This window comes from Gadus macrocephalus, chromosome 1, assembly GCF_031168955.1.
Source record: "Gadus macrocephalus chromosome 1, ASM3116895v1".
Classification (NCBI taxonomy): Eukaryota; Metazoa; Chordata; class Actinopteri; order Gadiformes; family Gadidae; genus Gadus; species Gadus macrocephalus.
In genome coordinates, this window is record NC_082382.1 from 21,800,542 (window position 1) to 21,815,033 (window position 14,492).

The 14,492-nt window shown below is 45.2% G+C and overlaps 1 protein-coding gene across 1 annotated transcript in view; it reads right to left on the reverse strand.

Annotated features, from left to right (window-relative positions):
- LOC132462385 (ephrin type-B receptor 2-like) overlaps positions 1 to 10,059 on the reverse strand; it is a 31,511-nt gene extending 21,452 nt beyond the window's left edge. The window contains exon 1 of the mRNA XM_060057894.1: positions 9,733 to 10,059. Coding sequence (XP_059913877.1) covers positions 9,733 to 9,805 — 73 coding nt within the window. The 5' untranslated portion in view covers positions 9,806 to 10,059. The remainder of the gene's footprint in view (positions 1 to 9,732) is intronic.
- Positions 10,060 to 14,492: the final 4,433 nt, after the last annotated feature.

Here is a 14,492-nt window from a genome sequence, read left to right on the forward strand (position 1 = left end):
TTCTTATTTGAGTATTCATGTATAAATAATACGCACAGAAGGGCCGGATGAAGAGGAAGCTCTCTGATACATTTTTGGTATTTTCTACACTTGACATTTGATAAAATAAACCACAACAATCTTCCACTTCTCACAAGCTGTGAAAAGTGGAATATTGCCCAAATTATCCACCCACATCTGCGCACAAAGATGTATTGTGTCGGTGTGTGTGTGTGTGTGTGTGTGTGTGTGTGTGTGTGTGTGTGTGTGTGTGTGTGTGTGTGTGTGTGTGTGTGTGTGTGTGTGTGTGTGTGTGTGTGTGTGTGTGTGTGTGTGTGTGTGTGCGTGCGTGCGTGCGTGCGTGCGTGCGTGCGTGCGTGCGTGCGTGCGTGCGTGCGTGCGTGTGTGTCAGTTGTTATCTGCGTGTCTATCTTTCTATCTATCCATCTTTCTATGCACACAAAAACATACAAACAAACACACACAAAAACCATGTTGTGAACCATGGGATTTTTACAGTTTTACCGTTTTCTTTGGGTCATAATTAATGATTGCACTGTCCTATAATGAAAACACTTTGTCACAAACTGCCGACTGTGTTGTCGCTTTAAAAATGCCATGTAAAGTTGTGCAAGAGAAATAAACAAGAGGTAAAGTCACTAGGAGTATGTATGATCACGAGTGTAACTATGGTCACTAGTGTAAGTATATTCACTATGAGTTAGTAGGGTCACTAGCGTACGTTTGGTCACTATGAGTTAGTATGGTCACTAGTGTAAGTATGGTCACTATGAGTTAGTATGGTCATCACTAGTGTAAGTTTGGTCACTATGAGTTAGTAGGGTCACTACTAGCGTACGTTTGGTCACTATGAGTTAGTATGGTCGTCACTAGTGTAAGTTTGGTCACTATGAGTTAGTATGGTCGTCACTAGTGTAAGTTTGGTCACTATGAGTTAGTAGGGTCACTAGTGTACGTTTGGTCACTATGAGTTAATATGGTCACTAGTGTAAGTTTGGTCACTATGAGTTAATATGGTCACTAGTGTAAGTTTGGTCACTATGAGTTAGTAGGGTCACTAGTGTAAGTTTGGTCACTGTGAGTGGATAGTAAGTATGGTTGCTAGTGGCTATGGTGCTAGTGGCTATGGTGCTGGACTCCCAACGGACCGCCCCAACCCGCACACAGATGACATGTATCTGATTTAACTGCTCCTCTGACATCCTCTGATGTCAATATAATGTGCATGGTGGCTCAGAACGAGCACCAAACAAGAACAGACATCTGTCCCAGGTGTCCACAGACCACCACACATGGCTACATAACATGTAGACCACCAACACATGGCTACATAACATGTAGACCACCAACACATGGCTTATAACATAACATGTAGACCAACACATGGCTTATAACATGACATGTAGACCATCAACACATGACTGCATAACATGTAGACCACCAACTCATGGCTTAATAACATGTAGACCACCACACATGGCTACATAACATGTAGACCACCAACACATGGCTTATAACATAATGTAGACCACCAGCAAATGGCTTATAACATAACATGTAGACCACCAACAAATGGCTTATAACATAAAATGTAGACCAACACATGGCTTATAACATGACATGTAGACCATCAACACATGACTGCATAACATGTAGACCACCAACTCATGGCTTAATAACATAACATGTAGACCACCAACACATGACTACATAACATGTAGCACACAAACACATTGCTACATAACATGTAGACCACAAACACATGGCTACATAACATGACATGTACACCAACACATGGCTTCATAACATGTAGACCACGTCACATGGCTGCATAAAAATGTAGACCACCAAACCATGAGTACATAAACACATGGCTAAATAACATAACATGTCAACCACCAATGCATAGACACATGACATGTAGACCAACAACACATGGTTACATAACATGGCTTTTTAACATGACATGTAGATCACCAATGCATGGATACATAACATGTAGACCACCAATGCATGGATACATGACGCTACATGTATCTGATTCATTAATTCCCTCACTCTCCACCTCAAGTTGGTGTCTTTCGGGCGTTCTGGCGACGATTGGTTGCTGTGCATCACCCATGTGGGTGCTACACATTGGTGGTGGTTAGTGAGGTCCCCCCCTCACTGTAAAGCAGGGGTCTCAAACTCGCGGCCCGGGGACCAATTGAGGCCCGCGGGATGATATTTTGTGGCCCCCTGCTTGACATCAAAGTTAAGTGTTAGTGCGGCCTGCGCGTTGTTGCCAAACGCACATTTTTGCTGAGTGGCTTGCCACGCTTTTTTATCACTTGTGATAGGGTGACCAGATGTCCCGGTTTTGCCGGGACAGTCCCAATTTTGAGTTGCGTGTCCTGAGTCCCGACAAAAGCCAAAGGACGCTAAAATGTCCCGGTTTCCACCAACCGCTATGAAATGTCCCCTGTTGTCAGCGATTACGTAGCCAACGTGATCTAATTATAGCCCGATCATTAACTTAGATTGGGTCAGTTATGCTCCATTTTTCTGTGGAATACTTGATGCGGCCCAGCCTGACCCAGACTCTACCTCCAGCGGCCCCCAGGTAAGTTGAGTTTGAGACCCCTGCTGTAAAGCGTCTTTGAGTGTCCAGAAAAGCGCTGTATAAATTCAATCAATTATTATTATTATTACATGTAGACAATGAATGCATTGCTACTTGAGCGTGGCCAATATTAAAAGAATATCAATTAATCAATTGCCTTGATTGGATATATACCCGACTATAGTGGTTTCCTGGGTGGGGAGCAGCTCCTTGGGATTGGCTGCTCCCCCCCCAGCAATGCTTGGGGCCACAGCAACATCGTATTAAAACCGAGAGCTAAAGGAACCAGTGACCTGTAGTATGGCTAGGAGCTACTGACCTTCACACAGAACAGGATGTAAAACTATTGGTGTTGGGAGAGTGTGTGGATGCCTTCGGTTAAAGCATTTAGAGGTTCAACCACCACAGTAGAGGATTTATAGAGAGGTGATTACGTTATTTCAAAGCTTTGAAAACACCGTTTTCAAAGCTTTCATATCGGCAAACGTATACGCCGATACCAATAGTATCTGTGATAGGCCGATATCGGCCGATAAAATCACCCATTCCAATACATCAGTTGGGCTCTGGGCTACATTACATTCGATGTAGACCACCAACACTGGGCTAACAGGCCTTTTTCTGCCAAACAAAACATTCCAAAGCCTCGCCAGACCAATGGCACGATGCACAGAGAAACAACGATATGGTCTATAAATACCTCAACTGCCATGAAACTATTTTGAAATACTTAAATAGTTTCACGCGGTTTCAATGCCCTTTTCTCGTGTTCCTGCTCCTTACTTTTCTTGATCAGTGTGCTAGCCTTGACAAACATTTTGCCAGTTATATTTACCGTGACTTTAGCGTTACGGGCATAACCGCAGTTTTGCCCTCCCAGAGAGTATAGTAGACAAAAACAAAAGCAACCTAGGATACCAAAATCTGTTACCCCTAGAGATCACAACTTTGTACAGCACCCAAAACCACAGCACCCACAGCACCCAGAACCACAGGATCTAAAACATCACCCCATGGTTTGTGGTTGGAGAAGATGTGCTCAGTGAGGACAAATAATACCCAGTAGGCTTTTTATGGTGTAAAGCACATTTTCTGGAGATGCAAACGGATTAGCATTACTTGGACTGTGATATAAAACAGCATTAACAATTGAACGGCTTTCACTTACGATCACTCCCTGGTTCTCGAATGGATATGGGCAAGCAGCCTGGAAGAGGAATCTATTTTGAGTGGGTGGAACTGCGGTTAACAGGAGGCCTCAATGGCAATCTATAACCAATTCAGTTCATGATCAAGTGCACACAAACACACAAAAACACACAAACACACACACACAATCTGATATATAGAGCATTATGTAAGCGTCAAGGGAGATATATATAATGTATAGAGATACATGCTTATTTATGTATGTTTGTATGTTTGCATGCATGTATACATGAGTTTGTGAATGGACCATATTGACATAGAGAATGAAAGAGAGAGAGAGAGGGGGAGAAAGAGTTAGAGACAAACAGAGAGAGAGAGAGAGAGAGAGAGAGAGAGAGAGAGAGAGAGAGAGAGAGAGAGAGAGAGAGAGAGAGAGAGAGAGAGAGAGAGAGAGAGAGAGAGAGAGAGAGAGAGAGATTGTTCTAGTGCTCTTCATGTTTCTATAGAAAGTAGGGCAAAAATGAGTTAAGCGCATGGAGGAGGTCCAGAGCATGGTAATCCACACACACACACACACACACACACACACACACACACACACACACACACACACACACACACACACACACACACACACACACACACACACACACACACACACACACACACACACACACACACACATAAACACACAATCAGCATGGACCTCCAGTGGGTTCATGTCATCCTTTGGGTTGACCTGTCCTGTTATGTTTGTCATGTCACTCTCATGCTCTCTCCTGTTACTCTCTCCTGTTACTCTGTCCTGTTACTCTGTCCCGTTACTCTGTCCTGTTACTCAGTCATGTCAATTTGTCCTGTTAACCTGTCATGTATCTATGTCATGTTACTCGGTCATGTTACTCTAGTCATGTTAATCTAGTCATTTTATGACATGTAATGTTACACTGTCCTGTTAACCTGTCACTCAGTCATGTTACACTGTCATGTTACCCTGTCATGTTACCCTGTCATGTTACCCTGTCATGTTATTCTGTCCTGTATCTCTGTCCTGTTACTCTGTCCTGTTACTCTGTCCTGTTATTCAGTCATGTTACACTGTCATCATGTCACTCTGTCCTGTATCTCCAATCATGTTTTCAGAAAAACATGCAACACTGGGCTTTATCTCGGTGGATCAAAATGAGGAAAGGGTAGTCACTGCTCTACTAGACAGAGCAACAGTTAATGAGGCAGTGGTTGATCCTGTCCCTTAAGTCAATGACTCTAAGGTAGCATCCAGGCGTCATGAATTTCAGAAGACTGCTTCTGTTGCTCCGCTCCCACTGAGAATCCAAAGTACACAGGACCGTCTCGCAGCTGTTCCCCTCCGTAGGAACAAGAGTGTCTCACCGAGCCCACCGTCGAGAGAACGCCACGGCCCTCGTCCCGGTTGAAGTTAATGGATGCACCAGGGAGCTAAGGCTGACAGCAATGTGCATGCGCTGGTTTGGATAGTCATACGGTTGTGCGAGCAAGACACAATGAAATCAATAGGCGGTCCCATAACCATGGAGCCTCCTTACGCTGTATGTGGTTTCACAGCAGCCAACGGACTCAATGAATGGGGCTCCAATATATCACCAAACACCACACTGTACGGACTGTTTCCATTTTCAGAGGGTGGGGAGGGAGGGTTCACGATTAATCATTTTGAACAAATGGGGACAAAACAATGTGTGCCACTATTTTGTGACGCTTTTATCCAAGGCGTCCGTGAGCACCGTGAGCATAGCAGGCCCCAGTGGCAATAAAACCCCTAACCCCCGCTAGTTGTACTGCCTTGCTCGCACCAATAGACATGTCAGCCATCTTAAAACTGCACTATGTAAGTCTCCCCATTAACACCCTCTAGTGGCTAAAGTTGTAGCTAGAGCTGACTGCTGAAACGTTTGTCGCTTCCGAATCACGTCAAGAATCACATAATCTGCTACGGAAACAGGGGCAAAGAAATTATGTGAGCATGTCTTACAGACAGGGAACACCAGAATGTTTTTCCCTTATTAAAACCGCAAAATACTTTTGTTGTTTTGTCGAGCATCCAGATTTTCCCACAAAGGGGGGGTTGGGGAACTACCCCTGATTCCCAAAGGTGGACCACAATAAAACAATTTATAGTGAAAAGTTCCCTGCATGGATCTACTACATTTCATTCTTGAGAAAATTTCTAGTTCAGAATTGTTTTGATGGAGTCAATAGCTTCAGAAGAAAAGTTACATAGCGCAGGTTTAAAAGGCATCCACCAAAAATGTTGTTTTTATGACACATCACTGTATATTTAATGTTAATGTTACATCATGTCCTCTTTGAGCGCTTTTATCTTATCCGCAGTATCTATCATCATCAAAGATGGCTTCCAGCTGGTGTCAAGGACTCGTGTCCTGACGGTTTTGAGGCTATGCATCAAAACTAGGTCACGGGAAGCTCCGAGGTCCATGGGATTTTTTTGTCACTATACACCCAGGGTAGAGAGACTACCACACATACAGAGAGAGAGAGAGAGCGTTGGGGGGGGGGGGGGGGGGGGGGGGGGGGGGGATAGAGAGTGGGAGGAGGAGAGCGGGAAAGAAAGAACAGGAGACAACGCTGAGGGAGGGGGGAGAGAAGGGGGTGGAAAAAAGAGAGAACGAGGAAGAGAGAGCGATAGAGAGGGGAGAAAGAGAGGGAATGAGAGAACGAGAACAGGAGAGATGAGGGGAAAGGGGGAGACCGGGTGAGAGAGAGGATCGGAGTCACAGTAAACATTGATTGGCACAGATAACAGGACCCCACTGTTCAGGTCTAGGTCCGTCCCTCCCGGAACACACCCATTCTGATTTAGACCGGGGGGGGCAGTGAATACATCTGATTGAAGTGTGATTGAAGTGTGATTGCAGCTGCAACGGAGACATGCTAATGATATGCTCTCTAAATATCATTAGGCACCTGGCGTCTCTCTGCCAGGTGCCTTTTGAAGGAGGGTCTACAATGAAATGCGGAGAGATTTCGGTGTGAAATTGAATCAAGACTGTGAGTGTCTGAAATGAAAACACGAGCATGTCTGGAATGATATCAAGGGAATGACTACAATCATATCAAGGGAGAGAATGCTTAAATAGAACTCAGGAGAGTGTCTAAAATATAATCTAGAGCAAACTGGCTCTACCACACACAATAATCCAGTCAACGGGTCAGACTATAATATCCTAGATTGCCGGTGAGAGGAGAAAGACCTCATTGTCCTCAGGTTTGGATTAGTAACCTGTCACTGTCAAAGAGAAAGGTGGCGTGGATGAAAAGCAAAAATGAAAGCAGACAAAAACGTGTAGAACGAATTGTTGTAGGAGCCGTAGGGGGAGAGAACAAGGGAAGCATCTAAGGCTAAAAAAAGGAAGCGCTGATCACTGCTAATCTGTGTTGACAGACATCTGTATGTCCTGGAACACTATGGAAAGCTTGTCTCTAAAGCATGACTGTACATTCGAGTCTACAGCCCCCATATATATATCAGCAACTGTGTAATGCAATAATCGTGTGTGTTATGTCCGCTATTTTATCGTTCAATTACTGCGTCTTTAGAAAAAACATGACTTGAAGAAGTAGTTCCCCCCTTTCCTTGTCGTTAGAATGTCATTGTCCAGAAGTTCCATATATCAGATCAATCTGAATACTTTGACGATATTCTAATAAGTAAGAACTATATTTCATAGGTAACACAAATGCTAGGTCCATGTGATCCATGGGATCCATGCTGTTCCATGCACAGCGATCACAAGCTGACTCAAGACCGAGCATAAAAATGCAAATGGCTCTCGCACAGAATGGACAGCTGGGGGGTGGGGGATAAGGGTCAGGGGTGGATCGGGTCGGGCATCCAGATAGCTAGGGCACCCGGGAGAGGAAACCGGGGTGCAACAGCCGAGGCTGCCAGACCACCCACCCCTCCCTCCCTCCCGTCCCTCCGGATCACATGACGGCTCTTCCAGAGCAGATAGACGACAGCGATCACGTGACCACTCCCCCGGTCCGCTGAGGATCCAGGACGGGGGGAGTGAACGCCAGAAGGGACTTTAGGTTGAATCCTTTTGCCCTGTGTGAGTGAGCTGATGCTCGGGTGTCTTTGTGTGGTGTGGCGCATGAATGCAACGCATGTGTCCACATGTGCACGTTGCACGGGACAAAGGGGGATGTTTGGAAGCGTTATCTCACAACATGAATAGGTGAATAGGTTGGGTGTGAGCTGGGAGATATCGAATGAAAGATGGATATGGTGGAGGTGGTTGTGGTGAAGATGGTGATGATGGGGATGGTGCTGATGCTGTTGACGGTGATGGTGACGGTTGTGATGCTGATGAAGATGTTGGAAGTGGTGATGGAGGAGAATCTGGTGATGATGATGATGATGATGATGATGATGATGATGATGATGATGATGATGATGATGATGATGATGATGGTGGTGGTGGTCATGGTGGCGATGGTGATGATGATGATGATGAAAATGACAACGAAGGAGATAATGATGACGGTGCTGGTGTTTGAAATCATCCCCTAGCCTCAGTCCTCTTGGGGACAGATGTCAGATTAGCATACTGTGCATGACAAGGGGTGATGGGGTGAAGCTGGGGGGGGGTGGTGGTGACCTGCTAAGCGGCCTCGCCACCTTCAAGTATTTAACCTGTACCTCTAATCACACATCAGATTGAAGCCACAGTTTAGTCTCCATAGCAACACATTGAGCGTATGAAGCACATTAAACAGTAGGGCGAAAATGCAAGAATTGGTTCGTGTATTTCCGGAAGTATGCGTGAGTTATGGATCTGCAAAGGACTGGCAATTACCTCCAGTGATGATGAATAAGTTCATGAACATTATTAAGACCACTAAGATAAACACTATAATTATTATATTTATCCCTCAGTGGCTCTAAACGTCATTGCATTGTGGGATACCTTGCAATATAGGGAAATTACAGAGTGCAACAAGTTAAAGAGCCAAATATTGATTTATCTATGTGACTAAATATCCAATAACATGCTGCTTGCTTCAGCTCACTCTTTGAGTTGAACAGACTCTCTAACTATTCTGATTAAAAGTCAACCCAAATTTCTCTTGGACATTTACTGTAGTAATTCAAAGCGAGATTGAAGTGAGTATGAGTATGCCAGTTACCCAGATATTGCAATGCAAGTGTATTTTGTCTGCTTGTACTCAGTGACCTTTACTAAGCTAAAATATGATGTGTTTCACAATGACACGATACTGCTCCTGGACTGGATACAACAAATACAATCAGACAGAATCACCCTCTCTAAACGTTGCCCGTGCGCGGACAGACACACAACACACACACACACACACACACACACACACACACACACACACACACACACACACACACACACACACACACACACACACACACACACACACACACACAGTTCTAATAGTTTTACGGTATTTGAAACAAAAACGTAATAGTAGGCCTAGATAGTTTGCCAGTGATCCATTATCCTTTGATGAGAAAATAAAGTTAGAGGCCTATTATAGGCTACTATCAATGTAGGCTATTAAGATGATGAATTCATTCAACCAAGGAACGTAGAAAATATATCTCCAGCCCCTGGAAATCATCCCATCATCATCGCCATCATCATCACCACCATCACCACCATCATCATCGGCATCACCAGCATCATTACGAATTGTTTCGCAGATTTAATTTTTAATAGATTGGGTTGCAATTGGAGTCCCGATGTGCAAACGTTTGCAGTCGCCACAGCCACACGGCACATAATCTGTCTCCCTCTCTCCTTCCACCTTTTAAGAAATCTCTCGTAAAATACGGTACCACGTTAGACTTATTATCCCGGGTTTGCCCGGTATATGGCGGTTGCGGATAGCGCCGGTGCTTGTTCATCCATGCTAAAAGTGATGTGAATAACATTAAAATACTTTCCTACCTTCCACAGCCAGTACCGCTGGAATTATCCATAAAAAACCCAGAACATCCATGATCATAGTAATTCCGAGCATTAGACCGTTTACAAAAAGCCAACGTATTCACTACGACGGCTTCCCCGGGTGGGCCATTAACACAAGATACACCTGTAAAAGTACCAAAAAAAAAAGATACCCGGCGAGTAAAATGAATTGCAATTGAAAAGCGACAGCGAATGTGCGATAAGTTTGGACGAAACCAAAAGGCTGTCCTTGTAGGGGGGCAGAGCGGCTCAACACGCGCGCTACCTCCGACTGCACGTTGAGGCGACTGAGTGCCTTTGTTCCTGACGACAGGCTGATGGCTTTATCTAGCCTTGTCGTTCCTGAATCAGTAGCATCAATTAACGAATACATTTATCTATTTGTTAATCTATCTGGTTTCCTTCTGCCTATACTGCTTCTCTGCGTTCATATCTATCTGTCGTTGTCTGTCTGTCTGTCTGTCTGTCTGTCTGTCTGTCTGTCTGTCTGTCTGTCTGTCTGTCTGTCTGTCTGTCTGTCTGTCTCTCACTGCCCTGTCTGTCTCTCACTGCCCTGTCTGTCTGTCTGTCTGTCTGTCTGTCTGTCTGTCTGTCTGTCTGTCTGTCTGTCTGTCTGTCTGTCTGTCTGTCTGTCTGTCTGTCTCACTGCCCTGTCTGTCTGTCTGTCTGTCTGTCTGTCTGTCTCTCACTGCCCTGTCTGTCTGTCTGTCTGTCTGTCTGTCTGTCAGTCTGTCTGTCTGTCTGTCTGTCACTGCCCTGTCTGTCTGTCTGTCTGTCTGTCTGTCTGTCTGTCTGTCTGTCTGTCTGTCTGTCTGTCTGCCAGCTTGCAGATCTACCTGTCTGCCACTCTGTCTGTCTCTCTGTCTGCCTGCCCCTATATGCCCCTATACTTGTCTGCCTTCCTTTCTGTCTGTATATCTGTCTGCTACCGTCTGTCTGTCTTTTTGTCCCTCTGTCTGTATCTTGGTTAGCTACCCATCTGCCTGCGTGTCATCCATATGTTCTTACTGTTCCCTTCGCTATAGTTCTTGCCTAGTTAGTTTTAGCTTCACAGAGCTGTTTGGCATAGAGCTGCTCTGCACAGACCAGCTCTGCACAGAGCTGCTCTGCACAGAGCTGGTCTGATCGGAGCTGTTCTGCATTGAGTCATTTGAGTAGAGCGTTCTACGAAGAGACGTTCTTCTGAATCGTTTTTGCATAGAGCTGTTCTGCATAGAGCTGTTCTGCATAGATCCGTTTTGAGTAGCGCATTCTGCACAGAGATGTTCTTCTGAATCTTTTTTGCATGGAGTTCTTGCATATATCTGTTCTGCTTAGAGCTGTTCTACCGAGAGCTGTTCCACTGAGAGCTGTTCTACTGAGAGCTGTTCAACTGAGAGCTGTTCCACTGAGAGCTGTTCCACTGAGAGCTGTTCCACTGAGAGCTGTTCTACTGAGAGCTGTTCTACTAAGAGCTGTTCCACTGAGAGCTGTTCTACTGAGAGCTGTTCTACTGAGAGCTGTTCTACTGAGAGCTGTTCTACCGAGAGCTGTTCTACCGAGAGCTGTTCCACTGAGAGCTGTTCTACTAAGAGCTGTTCCACTGAGAGCTGTTCTACTGAGAGCTGTTCTACTGAGAGCTGTTCTGCAGGGATCTGCTGGAGGAGAAGCGTTTTGCTGTAGTGTTGCCGAGTTGGAGTTAATGTGTATTAATTATTTCTCCTCTCTACGTGCCAGGAAGGCTTCCATTGTCGTGTTGAGGGGTTGGCATGCAAATCCATCGAGTCCCTTGAGAAGATACCCCTAGCGTGAGGTGTCCTACGCCCAACCTGTTCCTAAATGACCCACATCTGAAATCACTGAGGGCCACTTGGGATGAGAGTGTCTACTAAAGGAACAAAAATGTAACAGGACAAGTGCACAATTGTTTCCTCCCCCCACACCCCCTCTCAAGATATGCAGTGGGAGGCTGAAGGGTGTTGCCCCAAAAATATTGTAGCCAAAGTGTATTAACTGTCAAAGCAAGGAATTATGGTTGGTTCGAGTGCGCTGCATTTGCAGTCCATTAAGCTATATCTGGTATGCCCAAAGATTCACCAAAAAAAAAAATAATACATAACAATGCAAGATGACCTATTCATTTAAGTTAATTTAAGCAGAATGCTAATTCAAAATGGAGCAGAATTTGGTAGGTAATAGACTAGAAAAATCCCATCCTAGTATCCTGTGTGTGTGTGTGTGTGTGTGTGTGTGTGTGTGTGTGTGTGTGTGTGTGTGTGTGTGTGTGTGTGTGTGTGTGTGTGTGTGTGTGTGTGTGTGTGTGTGTGTGTGTGCGTGCGTGCGTGTGTGTGTGTGTGTGTGCGTGCGTGCGTGCAGGCGTGTTTGCGCGTGCGATGGCACAGGTGACGATGAATGTAGTGGTGGTGGTGGTGGAGGTTAGGCAGCAGTGATCTAGTCAAACGGCCGCCAGTAGGGGCAGCAGTGAGTGGCTGTGTGTGAGAGCTTCGTGTCTATAGCGTGAGGAAATAGAGCAGAAGAATATGGGCCTGACAAAAAGGAATCCAGCCGCGCTTTCTCGTGTACCCGCGAGGAGAGGGATGGGGGCTGCGGAACGCGAGCAGATTACACCCAGCCCGGGCGCTGTTCCCATGGCAACCTTTGGACCCTGAGACCTCGACGACCGTCGCCGCTCAGCCAGTGAGCAGCGCGGTTCAGATTGTAGGTCAGACGCGGCAGCGACGGTGCAATCAGTCCTAATCTGTCTTGATTTGTGGGTCACGAATTGAGCGGCCAACATGGCTTTCGCTCTGTGTGGCCAGTTTAGCTGGCGAGACCACCCCGTGTCAGTCAAACCGGCCAACTTTGCAAGGAGAATAAGCAAATGTATTTTGATTTTCATAATTGTCCACTTATCACCTGCTATGCTTAGTCTTGAATAAAACACAAGGGTTTAGAAAAATGGACTCAAGAATAATTTAAAACAATCTTAAACTACTTAAATAGACCTAGAATTATATGTTGACAAGTTATAGGCCTAGGCATGTATGTATGTATGTATGTATGTATGTATGTATGTATGTATGTATGTATGTATGTATGTATGTATGTATGTATGTATGTATGTATGTATGTATGTGTGTGTGTGTGTGTGTGTGTGTGTGTGTGTGTGTTTGCGTGCGTGCGTGTGCGTGCGTGCGTGCGGACTTGCATGTCTGTTCGCGCGGTTCTGGCGGTTGGGGTTGTGGAGTGCATGCGTGTTTAATTATTGGGTTAATACTGCGCCCTTCTGGCTGCTTTGGGAAAGTACACCAACAATAGCTTCTAATGCATTTTTACAGATTGCATAAAGCCGTAAGACTCCCCACGTTTAGCTCAGAGTTCCTCTTCAAATGTCCCCTTCAAATGAGCTGTTCTGCTGAGAGCTGTGCTCCTGAGAGCTGTTTTACTGAGAGCTGTTCTGCAGGGATCTTCTGGAGGAGAAGCGTTTTGCTGTTGCTGAGTTGGAGTTATTGTGTATTAATTATTTCTCCTCTCTACGTGCCAGAAAAAAAAAAAGATAAAGCAGAAAAATAAATACTGATATAAGCAAAGTACAGATACCTTATCTTTACTTTACTTATAGACACTTGTAGTTCAGTAAAGTACTAGTAACTGTAAAGTACCAGTGAAGTACTGCATTAGCTTACACTATGACATGAAGGAGTAATATTAACAAATTGGCCCAAAGAGGGCGCTTATGACCGTCATTGCCTCTGAAAGTAGCACCAAACCCGCCAACCTACACCTTTTAAGGAGAACCGAACACAAACACCACTTGTAGATTGGTTAGCATGAGATGTCTCCCTCTATAGGTGAACATATGGTAGTGCACGCGTGCCTCCTTATTGGCTGATATGGTTACCCAGTGTCTACTGATGCAGGGCCAATGAGACACACCATTTTCTCTGTTTATTAAGGGTGCGTTTATTTTCATTGACATACAGAGCTCAGAATGCAAAGAGCCGACAGGAAGGTAAAACCCTTTGGGCAGTCCCTAGTCTGAGGTCAGCTCTAGCAAGAGTACTATGTTCATCTGGTAGAGCACCCTGTCTATCTCAACTGGTAGAGCATGGCATTAACAATGCAAGGGTTCTGGGCTAGATTCCCTGTTAAACTAATCTGGTAGAGCATTAGAATATCAACACTGCATGGGTTAGGGGTTAGATTCCCTGTTGAACTCAGCTGGTATAGCATTAGAATATCACACAGTGCCAGGGTTAAGGGTTAGGTTCCGTGTTAAACTCAGTGGGCAGAGCATTAAGATATTAGCACTGCCAGGGTGAAGGGTTTAATTCCCTCTTGAGCAACCCGTGCTATGAATGTTTCCAAGGCTTGCAAGAACAGACTGCAAACACGTTGTAATATTGACTTTGATATGTTTGATGTCGCGAGACACCAAAGGGTTGGATTCCTTGCTAGCGGGTGGCTGGTATATTCTCGACCACCACTGTCCTACTTGGGGAAACCATGTTGATTTGCTCATGATGGTTCTTCCTCAAGAGCAGCATTACCACCATGCTGAAGCCCTGACCTGATGCTGACCGGGTGTTTCCATTATAATCAAAGGAATCCACGGATGGATGAGCATTAAGACCAGCATTAAGACGGACATTAAGGTAAATCCCCCCAGCAGATGTGAGCACTTTGCTAGTCTCCATTCAACAGCTCTCTCTCCATCTCTCTCTCTCTCTCTCTCGCTCTCTCTCGCTCTCTCTCCGTGG